We start from the raw sequence: 16,344 nt of genomic DNA, 5'->3' as shown, positions 1-16,344 counted from the left end.
AGTTACAAAGCAACTGAAACGTGTGAGAAAATCCTCCTGTTTAAATATCCTTGCCCACAAGTCTTAAGAGCAGATGCGTGACAGTGGCATAAGCGTCACACGTCCGTAGTCTTGAGTGTGATTGTCTCATACCCATGTCTCCTCAGCCTCCACTTCATCGTCTTCGACACGGAGGTGGCCCATGACATCCTAAAGGTGTGGGATGGCCCCGTGGAGGGCGGCATCCTGTTGCGCGAGTGGAGCGGCTCCTCCCTCCCAGAAGACGTCCACAGCACCTTCAACATCCTCACACTGCAGTTTGACAGTGACTACTTCATCAGCAAGTCCGGTTTCTCCATCCAGTTCTCCAGTAGGTCCCCATTCTGTGGTCTCTGGCTCCTTCTGGAACGTTCTGCCTCTATTTGCCAGTCTTTTGCCTGCTTATTAGACCTGAGAGGTGGAACAGAGTCCTGTTTCTACCCCCACATACCCCTCATAAAAGAGGAATGAGGAGGTATTTATTCAGGCTCAAAACCCATAACGAGCTGCATTTGTGTTTGTGACAATTTAGTGCATTATCATTCCTGTTGTGCTGCAAGCTACCAGCCGCTGGCTCCTCCCAAGGGTAACACCACTCTGCCCTGAGAGTGTTTCCTTTCCACCCCTAGCCATGACGGCCACAACCTGCAATGACCCCGGGACGCCGCAGAATGGCACGCGCTACGGGGACAGCCGTCACCCCGGCGACACCATCACCTTCCAGTGTGACCCTGGGTACCAGCTGCAGGGTGTGGCCAGGATCACCTGCGTGCAGCTCAACAACCGTTTCTTCTGGCAGCCAGACCCCCCCTTGTGCATTGGTACGTTCCGGCAGAGACTGCGCTATTGTTTGTGATCTTGCTGAAAGTTAAGCTCTTTCTGAGATTCAGCAGCCGCCATTTTTATCCGCACCCTTTTCACTCTTTTCTTATTATTCTTCTGTGATCCACTAGCTATTGGACGCACGCCATGGTGGGTATGGCCTGTGCCTTAAAGCTGAACTGCTCTGTCAGCATCGCTTAACCAAACGATGGCATATGGGCTGGGAAATAGATTCCCCAGTCACATTTTTAAGTCTGATTTCGTCACATTGAGAATGCGCCATTTAGACCTTAGCGTATGTCACACTAATCATGAGGACAGAGCCTGAAGTTAATGTTTAATGAAGGAGTGACGGGTGAAGCAACACCTGCAAGGCCCTCAACCAGAAGTCCTGCTGGAAAGCGGTGCATTTACCAGAATATATGGAGATATGCAAGGCAAGTGTCCATTAATTAGCACTAATTAGCCAGCAGGACCAAGCTGTAGGACCCGGGCCCCTCTCCTGTGATAAATGGCACTGTATCCATGGTGGTGGTTCCACACCGTGATCCCCGGTCTGCGGGGAAGCTGTAGGACCTGGGCCCCTCCCCAGTGATAAATGGCACTGTATCCATGGCGGTGGTTCCACACCGTGATCCCCGGTCTGCGGGGAAGCTGTAGGACCTGGGCCCCTCCCCGGTGATAAATGGCACTGTATCCATGGTGGTGGTTCCACACCGTGATCCCCGGTCTGCGGGGAAGCTGTAGGACCTGGGCCCCTCCCCGGTGATAAATGGCACTGTATCCATGGTGGTGGTTCCACACCGTGATCCCCGGTCTGCGGGGAAGCTGTAGGACCTGGGCCCCTCCCCGGTGATAAATGGCACTGTATCCATGGCGGTGGTTCCACACCGTGATCCCCGGTCTGCGGGGAAGCTGTAGGACCTGGGCCCCTCCCCGGTGATAAATGGCACTGTATCCATGGCGGTGGTTCCACACCGTGATCCCCGGTCTGCGGGGAAGCTGTAGGACCTGGGCCCCTCCCCGGTGATAAATGGCACTGTATCCATGGCGGTGGTTCCACACCGTGATCCCCGGTCTGCGGGGAAGCTGTGGGACCTGAGCCCCTCCCCGGTGATAAATGGCACTGTATCCATGGCGGTGGTTCCACACCGTGATCCCCGGTCTGCGGGGAAGCTGTGGGACCTGGACCCCTCCCCGGTGATAAATGGCACTGTATCCATGGCGGTGGTTCCACACCGTGATCCCTGGTCTGCGGGGAAGCTGTGGGAGCTGGGCCCCTCCCCGGTGATAAATGGCACTGTATCCATGGTGGTGGTTCCACACCGTGATCCCTGGCCCATGGGTAAGCTTAGTACCGTGCTGTGAGGTACTGTTTGTAATCACATTCCTCTCTCCTTATATGACAGCCACCTGTGGAGGTAATGTGACAGGCCCCTCCGGGGTAATACTGTCTCCCAACTACCCCCAGCCATACCCCCCAGGGAAGGAGTGTGACTGGAGGATTAGAGTGAACCCCGACTTTGTGATTGCCCTCATTTTTAAAAGGTACGTTTGGACCTGAGAGTGGGGCTGGGGGAGTCATGCCGTGAGCGAGTGACAGAGCTACAGTGGAGAACAAATGAATGATGGTGAAGCAGCACCAAAGTTCGGGAGTCATTCTTTATGAGTAAACTTTGGCAGCCAGGTGTGATTAGCAAAGCTTTAGACACCCATCAGCAGCATGCAGGGTTAGCGTCATGGTGCTCAGCTCAGAACAGCTTCTATGCAAGATGCCCAACAGTGGCCGCCCCGTGTCACCATCTGCCCCCTTCACTGTCCCCCCCTGGCTACCAGCTTCAACATGGAGCCCAGCTATGACTTCCTGCATGTGTACGAAGGAGAGGATTCCAACGGACCGCTCATCAGCAGTCTCCAGGGCAACCAGGCTCCGGAACGCATCGAGAGCAGCGGAAACAGCCTGTTCCTGGCATTCCGCAGCGATGCCTCACTGGGAATGTCTGGGTTCGCCATTGAATTCAAAGGTACGGCCCGTCGGCCAGGATCTGGGGGGTGCAGACAGCTGTGATACCCTGGAATGAGGTGCTATGAAAGACCGGCGGCCATTTATGTAATCTGTTCACCAGAAGTCAGGCTTTATTATTGTCCGCTTTTCTTTGGTGCTGCATCACAACACCGAGAACCCAGAATGAACTCTGGAGAAACACACCATTGGAGCTACTGGTGTTAACCTGGGCCTCCCTGTACAGCTGGATATATTCTCTGAAGCGTCTTGGGTACGGTACCTCGCCCAGGGGTGTAACAACGCTTATTCTCTCGGGAATTGGGGCAGAACTGAGTGCCAACTTTCCTTATTTAGGCTCAGCACGCTCCTCTGTTTCTAGAATCTTCCATGAAACAGTGATTTTCTTTTATTTCTCATATTAATTGATTGTTCAGTTTTAGGTACCTGTGGCTTACGTGTGAATGTATAATATAATTTTTCCACTTTGTATACAATAATCTTCCCCTTGGGGATATTCTCACTTATTCAGGTTGCATTTTTTTTGCATCAGAGGTACACACCTGTTTCTATTGTTTATTTTTATACCCAGCTTTGCAATCCGCAAACGATAAGTATTAAATTAATTTAGGCACATGTTTTTAGATTAATTTATAGTGGTTCACGACAAAATTGAATGAGACCAGGAGGTACAATGTCTGTGTTTTTCATTGAACCTATTGTCTGGATTCGACAGGTGGATTCCAGTGGAAAAAAAATGCAGGTTGGCCATCTTGCTGATGCTGATGGAATAATTTCAGCATGTCCCAGCGCCTGTTTAATGCCAGGGCCAGATAAAAGTTTATAATCATTAACAGTATCGCGATGCCAGTGTGTTCTGACTGCCAGCCTTTCAAAAATAGGATTAAAGCCATTAAGTCCTGCCATTTCCCGCAGAATGGTGAAATCTATATTTCAATTTTCCAGAGAGTCTTTGCCAAAGGTAACTTTCAGGCGGCTGGTTTTCCCATGCTGAGTTTAATCCCCTCACCTATGTCGAAAGTGCATTTCACTATTGATCAGCGATGCTAATTGCTTTTTTGCCGTGATGACTGAGGCCCCTTAGCGTGTGCCACCTCCACAACCCAGCTGCACTTGCCACAGCATTTGAGGTTTCGGGATGTGCCGGATGTGCCGGTCACGTTCTAGAAGCTGATGCTCTCTTGTGTAGCTTGGATCTCCAGGGTCTGCATTTGCGATGGGAATTCCTGAAGGATTAGACAGTAAGATGCTGGTAAATTTCCCTGTTATCTGAATTGACCGTGATGACCATGGCCGGCTGTGCCTCTGGGCCTTCCTGCGTCCGCATCCCAAAATCCCCTGGCTTGAGGCTCTTGGGGAGGCTGCTATGGCATAGCAGCTTTAGGTTTTCAGGGCCTTCCCAAGGCATGCAGCATTAGATTTAGCTTGTTTTCCAGTGGTAGATTCCTGCTATCTTAGCTTTATCTGCTTTTATAGATGTTAGCTTCCTGCCATCTTAGCTTTAGCTTGATTATAGATGTTAGCTTCCTGCCATCTTAGCTTTAGCTTGATTATAGATGTTAGCTTCCTTCCATCTTAGCTTTAGCTTCTTTATAGGTGTTAGCTTCCTTCCATCTTAGCTTTAGCTTGATTATAGATGTTAGCTTCCTTCCATCTTAGCTTTAGCTTGATTATAGGTGTTAGCTTCCTGCCATCTTAGCTTTAGCTTGATTATAGGTGTTAGCTTCCTGCCATCTTAGCTTTAGCTTGATTATAGATATTAGCTTCCTGCCATCTTAGCTTTAGCTTCTTTACAGGTGTTAGCTTCCTGCCATCTTAGCTTTAGCTTGATTGTAGGTGTTAGCTTCCTGCCATCTTAGCTTTAGCTTCTTTATAGGTGTTAGCTTCCTGCCATCTTAGCTTTAGCTTCTTTATAGGTGTTAGCTTCCTTCCATCTTAGCTTTAGCTTGATTATAGGTGTTAGCTTCCTGCCATCTTAGCTTTAGCTTGATTATAGATGTTAGCTTCCTTCCATCTTAGCTTTAGCTTGATTATAGGTGTTAGCGTCCTGCCATCTTAGCTTTAGCTTGATTATAGATGTTAGCTTCCTTCCATCTTAGCTTTAGCTTGATTATAGGTGTTAGCTTCCTGCCATCTTAGCTTTAGCTTGATTATAGATGTTAGCTTCCTTCCATCTTAGCTTTAGCTTGATTATAGATATTAGCTTCCTGCCATCTTAGCTTTAGCTTCTTTATAGGTGTTAGCTTCCTGCCATCTTAGCTTTAGCTTGATTATAGATATTAGCTTCCTGCCATCTTAGCTTTAGCTTCTTTATAGGTGTTAGCTTCCTGCTATCTTAGCTTTAGCTTCTTTATAGGTGTTAGCTTCCTGCCATCTTAGCTTTAGCTTGATTATAGATATTAGCTTCCTGCCATCTTAGCTTTAGCTTCTTTATAGGTGTTAGCTTCCTGCCATCTTAGCTTTAGCTTGATTATAGGTGTTAGCTTCCTTCCATCTTAGCTTTAGCTTGATTATAGATATTAGCTTCCTTCCATCTTAGCTTTAGCTTCTTTACAGGTGTTAGCTTCCTGCCATCTTAGCTTTAGCTTGATTATAGATATTAGCTTCCTGCCATCTTAGCTTTAGCTTCTTTATAGGTGTTAGCTTCCTGCCATCTTAGCTTTAGCTTCTTTATAGGTGTTAGCTTCCTTCCACCTTAGCTTTAGCTTGATTATAGGTGTTAGCTTCCTGCCATCTTAGCTTTAGCTTGATTATAGGTGTTAGCTTCCTGCTATCTTAGCTTTAGCTTGATTATAGATGTTAGCTTCCTGCCATCTTAGCTTTAGCTTGATTATAGGTGTTAGCTTCCTGCTATCTTAGCTTTAGCTTCTTTATAGGTGTTAGCTTCCTGCTATCTTAGCTTTAGCTTGATTATAGATATTAGCTTCCTTCCATCTTAGCTTTAGCTTCTTTACAGGTGTTAGCTTCCTGCCATCTTAGCTTTAGCTTGATTATAGATATTAGCTTCCTGCCATCTTAGCTTTAGCTTGTTTATAGGTGTTAGCTTCCTGCCATCTTAGCTTTAGCTTGATTATAGGTGTTAGCTTCCTGCTATCTTAGCTTTAGCTTGATTATAGATATTAGCTTCCTTCCATCTTAGCTTTAGCTTCTTTACAGGTGTTAGCTTCCTGCCATCTTAGCTTTAGCTTGATTATAGGTGTTAGCTTCCTGCTATCTTAGCTTTAGCTTCTTTATAGGTGTTAGCTTCCTGCCATCTTAGCTTTAGCTTGATTATAGATGTTAGCTTCCTTCCATCTTAGCTTTAGCTTCTTTATAGGTGTTAGCTTCCTTCCATCTTAGCTTTAGCTTGATTATAGGTGTTAGCTTCCTGCTATCTTAGCTTTAGCTTGATTATAGATATTAGCTTCCTTCCATCTTAGCTTTAGCTTCTTTACAGGTGTTAGCTTCCTGCCATCTTAGCTTTAACTTGATTATAGGTGTTAGCTTCCTGCTTTTATAGCTTCAGTCGTTTATGAGTGCTATCTTCCTGTTATCTTGTTTACAGCTGTTAGCTTTGTGCTATCTTAGCTGTAGCTTTTTTATGAGTGTTAGGCTCCTGCAGTAGGTTGCACTAGCACAAGCACAAGTCAGAACGTAGCCTACGGCGGACGTAAACTGGCCCTACAATCGAATTTACAAACTACTAAAAAATAACCAGTTACACAAAGCAAATAGTTTCAATGTAACACTAAGTTATAATGTAAATGTTACACTTCCTTATGAGGTATAAGGTCCATCATAATAAAAAAAGAAATGAAGTGGTGAAAATGGCACAGATGTAACTAACCTTTTCTTTTTGTAAAAACTTTTTTGCTTTTAACATGTAATAGTGTAGCGTTATCAGACATTTTAATAACTTGTAACCTTTTCTGCTGGTTGATATGTCAGCAAACGTTAGCTGGAAAGCTAGAAAAATACATTGCCTTTTCCGTTTTTTGTTTCGTGTGCACCATGTTTGTACTCCTTGTCGCATATCAACTGTCAAGCACTTGCAATAAATGTCTATCTAACTGACCACAAATTTGATAAATATACTAGTGGTATAACAGACCTTAGCTGATCTGTGATCTGTATTGATCCCACCCCCGTGAACCATGGATGAACTGCAAAGTTTAATCTTGATAGTGTGAAATAGTTGTATTGCTGCTGTCACTTTTTGAAGTTAAAATGTTAAAATAATTTCTCAAAATGTGGGAGAATTCTCCACTTATATGTAAGATATGGGGGAATTTTAGATTTTTCTGTGGGAATGCAATAACAATAATAACTGCACAAATCCAATAGCATTAACCATGGAATCTGCTTCCTTCCTTCTCATGATAAATTCTGTCCGTATGTCTAATTACAACCTGTTTTCCCTAGATAACTCGATCTGAAGAAAAAAAATGGCTATGTTGAGATCACAAAAAATATGTCTTGACATAAGTCAAAAAAAGATAATGATGTCCTCTATGAACTTCTGTACAATGCAGAGATGCAGTGAAAAAACACAGACAAAGCAGTAGTGTGTTCGTGTGACCATGGCATGTTAAAATTTCCTTGCTTTGAATTTTCTTTGTTCTATCTTGCTTTTTCTTTTTTTTTTTGGTTACCAAAAAATTTTCCAATCCATCACTCAAATATCGTGATGGAAGCCAAACTGTGAGTTTTCTGATCCGTTGCATCTCTAAACCATGTACAGCAAGCTAGCTAACGAACGGACTCCTTACATAGCCCAGTACACAGCACGTTACAGGTTATTTTTGCAGTTTTGTTTTATTGGGGTATCCCAAATACAGAGAAAACAAGGTGATAGCCAAGTATAACTCAAACTCAACAAACGTGGAACAGCGAGTTGGTTCCAGTGATATCAGACAATGATATTGATTGGTTATCCACAGTGAAAATATCATTTTGTGTGACAATTTTTTGATTTAGAAGCTACTAACTATGAAGTAAATTAAGTAGCAGTGGTGCAACAGACAAAGAAGCAGAGCTAGTTTAAAACTAGATTATTTCAATATATGATTTAAGATACTTCACACCCAACCTTACAATCAAACTTAGCTGGTACAACAGACTACTGCTGTTATAGCTTTACTTGTTCACAGCTGTTAGCTTCATGCTATTTTAGCTACAAGTGTTAGCTTTCTGTTTTCTCAGGTTTAGCATGTGTACAGATGATAGCATTCTGCTATCTCAGGTTTAGCATGTTTACAGGTGATAGCATTCTGCTATCTCAGGTTTAGCATGTTTACAGGTGATAGCATTCTGCTATCTCAGGTTTAGCATGGTTACAGGTGATATCATTCTGCTGCCTCAGGTTTAGCATGTTTACAGGTGATAGCATTCTGCTATCTCAGGGTTAGCATGTTTACAGGTGATAGCAGTCTGCTGCCTCAGGTTTAGCATGTTTACAGGTGATAGCATTCTGCTATCTCAGGTTTAGCATGTTTACAGGTGATAGCATTCTGCTGCCTCAGGTTTGGCATGTTTACAGGTGATATCATTCTGCTGCCTCAGGTTTAGCATGTTTACAGATGATAGCATTCTGCTATCTCAGGTTTAGCATGTTTACAGGTGATAGCATTCTGCTGCCTCAGGTTTGGCATGTTTACAGGTGATATCATTCTGCTGCCTCAGGTTTAGCATGTTTACAGATGATAGCATTCTGCTCTCTCAGGTTTGGCATGTTTACAGGTGATATCATTCTGCTGCCTCAGGTTTAGCATGTTTACAGGTGATAGCATTCTGCTCTCTCAGGTTTAGCATGTGTACAGGTGATAGCATTCTGCTGCCTCAGGTTTGGCATGTTTACAGGTGATATCATTCTGCTGCCTCAGGTTTAGCATGTTTACAGGTGATAGCATTCTGCTCTCTCAGGTTTAGCATGTGTACAGGTGATAGCATTCTGCTGCCTCAGGTTTGGCATGTTTACAGGTGATATCATTCTGCTGCCTCAGGTTTAGCATGGTTACAGGTGATAGCATTCTGCTCTCTCAGGTTTAGCATGTTTACAGGTGATAGTATTCTGCTGCCTCAGGTTTAGCATGTTTACAGGTGATATCATTCTGCTGCCTCAGGTTTAGCATGTTTACAGGTGATAGTATTCTGCTCTCTCAGGTTTAGCATGTTTACAGGTGATATCATTCTGCTGCCTCAGGTTTAGCATGTTTACAGGTGATAGTATTCTGCTCTCTCAGGTTTAGCATGTGTACAGGTGATAGTATTCTGCTCTCTCAGGTTTAGCATGTTTACAGGTGATAGCATTCTGCTGCCTCAGGTTTAGCATGGTTACAGGTGATATCATTCTGCTGCCTCAGGTTTAGCATGTTTACAGGTGATATCATTCTGCTATCTCAGGTTTAGCATGTTTACAGGTGATAGCATTCTGCTGCCTCAGGTTTAGCATGGTTACAGATGATAGCATTCTGCTCTCTCAGGTTTAGCATGTTTACAGGTGATAGCATTCTGCTGCCTCAGGTTTAGCATGGTTACAGATGATAGCATTCTGCTCTCTCAGGGTTAGCATGTTTACAGGTGATAGCATTCTGCTCTCTCAGGTTTAGCATGTGTACAGGTGATAGCATTCTGCTCTCTCAGGTTTAGCATGTTTACAGGTGATATCATTCTGCTGCCTCAGGTTTAGCATGGTTACAGGTGATAGCATTCTGCTCTCTCAGGTTTAGCATGTTTACAGGTGATAGTATTCTGCTGCCTCAGGTTTAGCATGTTTACAGGTGATATCATTCTGCTGCCTCAGGTTTAGCATGTTTACAGGTGATAGTATTCTGCTCTCTCAGGTTTAGCATGTTTACAGGTGATATCATTCTGCTGCCTCAGGTTTAGCATGTTTACAGGTGATAGCATTCTGCTCTCTCAGGTTTAGCATGTGTACAGGTGATAGTATTCTGCTCTCTCAGGTTTAGCATGTTTACAGGTGATATCATTCTGCTGCCTCAGGTTTAGCATGGTTACAGATGATATCATTCTGCTGCCTCAGGTTTAGCATGTTTACAGGTGATATCATTCTGCTGCCTCAGGTTTAGCATGGTTACAGGTGATAGCATTCTGCTGCCTCAGGTTTAGCATGTTTACAGGTGATATCATTCTGCTGCCTCAGGTTTAGCATGGTTACAGGTGATAGCATTCTGCTCTCTCAGGTTTAGCATGTTTACAGATGATAGCATTCTGCTGCCTCAGGTTTAGCATGGTTACAGGTGATATCATTCTGCTGCCTCAGGTTTAGCATGGTTACAGGTGATAGCATTCTGCTGCCTCAGGTTTAGCATGTTTACAGGTGATATCATTCTGCTGCCTCAGGTTTAGCATGGTTACAGGTGATAGCATTCTGCTGCCTCAGGTTTAGCATGTTTACAGGTGATATCATTCTGCTGCCTCAGGTTTAGCATGGTTACAGGTGATAGCATTCTGCTATCTCAGGGTTAGCATGTTTACAGGTGATAGCATTCTGCTGCCTCAGGTTTAGCATGGTTACAGGTGATATCATTCTGCTGCCTCAGGTTTAGCATGGTTACAGGTGATATCATTCTGCTGCCTCAGGTTTAGCATGGTTACAGGTGATAGCATTCTGCTCTCTCAGGTTTAGCATGTTTACAGATGATAGCATTCTGCTGCCTCAGGTTTGGCATGTTTACAGGTGATATCATTCTGCTGCCTCAGGGTTAGCATGTTTACAGGTGATATCATTCTGCTGCCTCAGGTTTAGCATGTTTACAGGTGATATCATTCTGCTATCTCAGGGTTAGCATGTTTACAGGTGATTAGGGTGACCAGATAATCCATGTCAGGGAGGACACTTTGAGCTACTTCGGGCTTTACAAACTACTTTCAAATTGAAAGGCTCCTGTGCTCGGCTAAATAGTTCAGCTCTTCTTGTGCTTTGACTGGTTTGTTTCCTTGACTGAAAGACTCATCCAGCTGTTTCACATTAGCATTAGTGACACATGCATGATTATAGGAGACTGACCAATCTGCACACAGCAAGAACTCAGTGCTCAAGTGAAATCCAGGTCCTTTTAATTGAAATGGTAATTTACAATTTCTGTCCTAGCTGAGAGTGTCCTCCCTGACATGGATTATCTGGTCACCCTACAGGTGATAGCATTCTGCTGCCTCAGGTTTAGCATGTTTACAGGTGATAGCATTCTGCTATCTCAGGGTTAGCATGTTTACAGGTGATAGCATTCTGCTGCCTCAGGGTTAGCATGTTTACAGGTGATAGCATTCTGCTATCTCAGGGTTAGCATGTTTACAGGTGATAGCAGTCTGCTGCCTCAGGTTTAGCATGTTTACAGGTGATAGCAGTCTGCTGCCTCAGGTTTAGCATGTTTACAGGTGATATCATTCTGCTGCCTCAGGTTTAGCATGGTTACAGGTGATATCATTCTGCTGCCTCAGGTTTAGCATGTTTACAGGTGATATCATTCTGCTGCCTCAGGTTTAGCATGTTTACAGGTGATAGCATTCTGCTATCTCAGGGTTAGCATGTTTACAGGTGATAGCAGTCTGCTGCCTCAGGTTTAGCATGTTTACAGGTGATAGCATTCTGCTCTCTCAGGTTTAGCATGTTTACAGGTGATAGCATTCTGCTGCCTCAGGGTTAGCATGTTTACAGGTGATATCATTCTGCTGCCTCAGGTTTAGCATGTTTACAGGTGATAGCATTCTGCTGCCTCAGGGTTAGCATGTTTACAGGTGATAGCATTCTGCTATCTCAGGGTTAGCATGTTTACAGGTGATAGCATTCTGCTGCCTCAGGTTTAGCATGTTTACAGGTGATAGCATTCTGCTATCTCAGGTTTAGCTTCCTGCTGTCCTGACTTACTTGTAAGGCTTTACACTTATTACCACAGTGACTAATGACTCATGTTCATTCAACCTAATATCAGAATCAGACAACTTTTATTATCCCTGAGGAAATTGTTTGTGGTTACAGACTGCACAGTAAACAGCCACACAAAAAGGCAACACACAGCTCCACATGCAAAAATGTTTGTATCAAGAACAAGTATAACATATAGCAATAATAATAAATAAATCAATGACGAATATGACAATAAATACAGACATATTGCAATAAAAAATAAATGAATACAGATTTAAATGCACATGTACACTGGGTAATTCACTGCTTGTACAATATGGCTCAGCCTGTCATTCACTTACCCAATGGCTTATTTCCCCCCAGAGAAGCCACGGGAGGCGTGTTTCGACCCAGGAAACATCATGAATGGCACTCGCCTCGGGTCCGACTTCAAGCTGGGCTCCACGGTGACCTACCAGTGCGACTCAGGCTACACGGCATCAGGCCCCACCACCGTCACCTGTGTGATAGGGGCCGACGAGAAACCTGCGTGGGACAAGGCACTGCCTACATGCAAAGGTAATGCAGGCCTGCAGGTGGAGCAGCGGCTAAGCACATAGACCTGTAACCTGAGGATTGCCGTTTTCAGTAACTTGAATTCCTTTCATTCGGATTTTTGCCATGCGATGCTCAAATGCTCATAATACCGAAAGATGGGAAGCTTTTTTCAGAACGGTTAATGGCTTCACCAGGAGCAGTGAAAAGCAGCTGCCAGTTTGTCTCTGTATGATTCAGCATCATTCTCAGTGTTGCTGGTGATGGTTGGCCCATTTTCTCAGGTCCCTGCCTCTCCAGTCCGGTGGTAGATGAGACTGGCTGAGGTGGGGGTCTGCAGAGTGCCCAGGCTTGGGTGCTGGCATGTAGCCCAGGGTAGGGAAATGTATCCTGAGAGGTTATTAGGTACCGATACGGGTTCATATCTCCTGCAGTTTCGTATACCTTGTGTCTCTGGCTCACTCTGTCCTAATTTATCTGCAGAATTTACTTTTGACCATACAGTAAATAAACACACTCAGTAAAGCAGTATATACAGCAGTTTCCTTCCCATAAAAAATTGTTCCTATAAAAAGTGAGCATTTTTAACTGAATACGGTACTTTCACACGGCATAAACCATGCAGGCGAAACAGGGATCAGATGGGTGGCTTTTTCACAGCAGATGCAAGTCCTCTTAATGTCCATAAATGAATTGAAGCTGACTTCTCCCACGTGGCACAGCACAGTCTGTGTGTGGCGGGGTCCAGGCTCTGTCAGTCTGTTTGACTGGTTCTTGACCTGGTACCATATGCTGGATTCCATCCCCCTGGCAGGTACGTGTAAGTGTAGGGAGGCCGACTCAAGCCTCGTCTGGGTCCCTGGGTCATGGCTGGATAAGCAGACGCTGCTTCTCACTGGCCGACCTGTTCATACTGAAACACAGAGAGGCAGCAGCGGTATGTGTACTGATGAGATTTTCACCCAAAAGGTCATCATGAATTAACTGAAACAGCCACATTCCACCCACAGCCTGAGCGACACAGAGCCTTCCTGAAGACTGAGCTAGTTATCCCCTCTAATAACATTCGCTCTTTTTCCCCCTTATGCTTAAATTATGTGACGGAGAGCACCCTGGCTTCATCTGAAAAGTTCAACTGTGCAGCTGTGATGACGATGTAGCAGGCAGGACAAGTGACATTCCTGCAGAATTGGCATGGAGAGCAAAAGAGGAAAAGCCCCTTCATTGCCGTCACCCCACCCTCAGCCCCGTCATTGCCGCTGCCCCGCCCCCAGTCCGGTCCCTGCCGCCTCCCCACCCCCAGTCCGGTCACTGCCGCCTCCCTGCCCCCAGTCCGGTCACTGCCGCCTCCCTGCCCCCAGTCCGGTCACTGCCGCCTCCCCGCCCCCAGCCCCGTCACTGCCGCCTCCCTGCCCCCAGTCAGGTCACTGCCGCCTCCCCGCCCCCAGTCCGGTCACTGCCGCCTCCCCGCCCCCAGCCCCGTCACTGCCGCCTCCCCGCCCCCAGCCCTGTCACTGCCGCCTCCCCGCCCCCAGCCCCGTCACTGCCGCCTCCCCGTCCCCAGCCCCGTCATTACCGCTGCCCCGCCCCCAGTCGGGTCACTGCCGCCGCCCCGCCCCCAGCCCCGTCACTGCCGCCTCCCCGCCCCCAGCCCCGTCACTGCCGCCTCCCCGTCACTGCCGCCTCCCCGCCCCCAGCCCCGTCACTGCCGCCTCCCCGCCCCCAGCCCCGTCATTACCGCCGCCCCGTCACTGCCGCCTCCCCGCCCCCAGCCCCGTCACTGCCGCCTCCCCGCCCCCAGCCCCGTCATTACCGCTGCCCTGCCCCCCAGCCCCGTCATTACCGCCGCCCCGCCCCCCAGCCCCGTCACTGCCGCCGCCCCGCCCCCAGCCCCGTCACTGCCGCCTCCCCGCCCCCAGCCCCGTCACTGCCGCCTCCCCGCCCCCAGCCCCGTCACTGCCGCCTCCCCGCCCCCAGCCCCGTCATTACCGCTGCCCCGCCCCCAGCCCCGACATTACCGCTGCCCTGCCCCCAGCCCCATCACTGCCGCAATTTTTAAATCTGATTTTATGCATTTGTGGGGTTTTCATTACGCTATGACAGTTCCCCTAAAAATATGTTTTAAAAATATATCAGAATATATTAAATCATAACCCCTGTATCATGATACATGTCATATCCTCAGATTCTTGCCGGTAAGCAGCCCTAGTAAACACTCATCTGCATGAAGACACAGGCCTGGATGGTCTGTCCAGGGCATTCGCACATGAGCCGGAGGAAGCGGTGAAGGATCGGGGGAGGGGGGGGTCACGCCACCAGGGAGAGCGAGAGAGTGGATGAAGGAAACTTTGTTATAGTCTGGGAGAGAGAGGCCAGGGAAGAGGCACCTGGCTCCCTGTGAAGGCGAGGGGGGGGGGGGCGGATATTCACATCAGAGGGATACTCCATGTGAATGCTAAGCCCGTGCCCCCAGGAACCCCCCCCCCCCCCCCCCCCCTCACACACACAGAACATCGATAAAAAGAATCGTTATCACTTGGGGAAGAGCTTTGGCCCATGTCTGAGTGGGGGGTGCGGGAGGGACGGACCCGCTGGTGATCCAGCTGATAGTTCACCCCCGCCTCCATGACCCCTCCGGGATTCTCATGCTTTCAAGGTACTTTCTAGGACTTTTAGGCAAAACTAATTAGAAAAGGGTGAGATCCCTTTAAATAAAACAGGATCTACACTCCCCCCCCCCCACCCAAGCTCACTTGTCCAAACAGGTCTTTTTATTCGTTTCCATGGTAACTAAAAGACTGTCTCGGTGCTCTTCAATGAGGGATCCTCCTTGACTGTAAATGGAAAGAGAGGTTTGGGGGAGGGCAGGAAAGGGGCTGGGGTGAAGAATAATGGTGTAGCGCCCCACTGAGGACACAGTGCCACATAGCAACACATCAGAGGTCATGGATGATTGAGGTATGCGGCTTTCATGGTGCAGCGCCGGCTGGGGTTGAGTGACGATGGAGTGTAGTGCGCCCCCTGTAGGCCCTCGAAGGTAGGAACTCCCTGCTTATGCCACCCGCACCGTCTCCCTGACAGCATCCCCCTCTCCTCTGGGAGCAGGACGTCCAGGTGGTGGCACATCTGCCGACATGCTTTCCGTGATGGGGGGGTGGGGGGGCGGCCCGTGCCACATGCTGCTATTTAAGGCAGCTTTTTTACTCACATTAAAGCAGGTCCACGGGTTTCCTAATTGCTGGAAAAAGGCAAAGATAGTGAATCATCATGTGATACGTCTTGTGGTAGCTGCATACCTGCAGGCTCTCCAGCAAACCAAGTGCTGTTTTACAGGAACTTTATGTAAACGAAAGCAGGCATCAAATCAGTGATTTCCTGTCACAAAGGACAAAGCCAACAAATGCATATGAGGGGAAAACTTTGTATCCATAGCACTCTAGTCATGGGGGGCGTGGAGTCAGAGTCAGGGGTCTCACAGGAACAGATGATGGTCAGAGATCTGAAGTCTCTCAAGGTTTCTGATGACCTTCCTTGCACCTGCGATTCCAGGTGAATCAACCTGCTATCTGAAGAACTGGAGTGGCCATCCCCTGCAGGGGGCGCCGTGTGGCCCTCAGCCAGAACAGGTTATTTCAAAATAATCAATTGGACAAATATGTCTCCCACGGGCAGGTCAGGTGTCTAATAAACTGCCTCACAACTACATCTCAGGGCCTCAGAAAACATGAAGATGGATGACAAGATTCACGCCCACATTTTCCGCCTTTTGGAAGAATTGCATGTTTCTGATACCTGGATGTCTGCCGGAGATCAGCCATGAAATTCACACTTTATGGATGGTGACATTCCATGGGGGGGGGGGGGGGGGGGGGGAATGGCACAATCAAACGGCGCACTAGGACTTCGATGTCGATGGGCAGACCTGCAGCCGCTCGTGGTGGGCAGGGGTGGAGAGAGGGAGGGGGGAATCGCTGTGGAGATGAGCGCTCTGATGAGATGGGCCATCCAGCCTTACCAAGCCAAATGCCAAAAACGCCCCCAGTTAACAGTGTGCCCCCTGGTGACCCTCCAGGGGAAAGCC

At 47.3% G+C, this 16,344-nt stretch overlaps 1 protein-coding gene across 3 annotated transcripts in view; it reads left to right on the top strand.

The window, feature by feature from the left end:
• Positions 1-16,344, top strand: part of csmd1a (CUB and Sushi multiple domains 1a) — a 332,617-nt gene that overhangs the window by 260,660 nt on the left and 55,613 nt on the right. For all 3 annotated transcript variants that reach the window (XM_023829137.2, XM_072709329.1, XM_072709330.1), the window contains 5 exons: positions 147-349; positions 648-839; positions 2,250-2,388; positions 2,677-2,864; positions 12,093-12,287. In XM_023829137.2, the coding sequence (XP_023684905.2) occupies positions 147-349; positions 648-839; positions 2,250-2,388; positions 2,677-2,864; positions 12,093-12,287 (917 nt within the window). The remainder of the gene's footprint in view (positions 1-146; positions 350-647; positions 840-2,249; positions 2,389-2,676; positions 2,865-12,092; positions 12,288-16,344) is intronic.

The sequence above is a fragment of the Paramormyrops kingsleyae genome, chromosome 3 (genome assembly GCF_048594095.1).
Source record: "Paramormyrops kingsleyae isolate MSU_618 chromosome 3, PKINGS_0.4, whole genome shotgun sequence".
In the NCBI taxonomy this organism is placed as follows: Eukaryota; Metazoa; Chordata; class Actinopteri; order Osteoglossiformes; family Mormyridae; genus Paramormyrops; species Paramormyrops kingsleyae.
The sequence above is the reverse complement of the archived record's forward strand: the minus strand, read 5'-3'. Positions and strand labels throughout refer to the sequence as shown.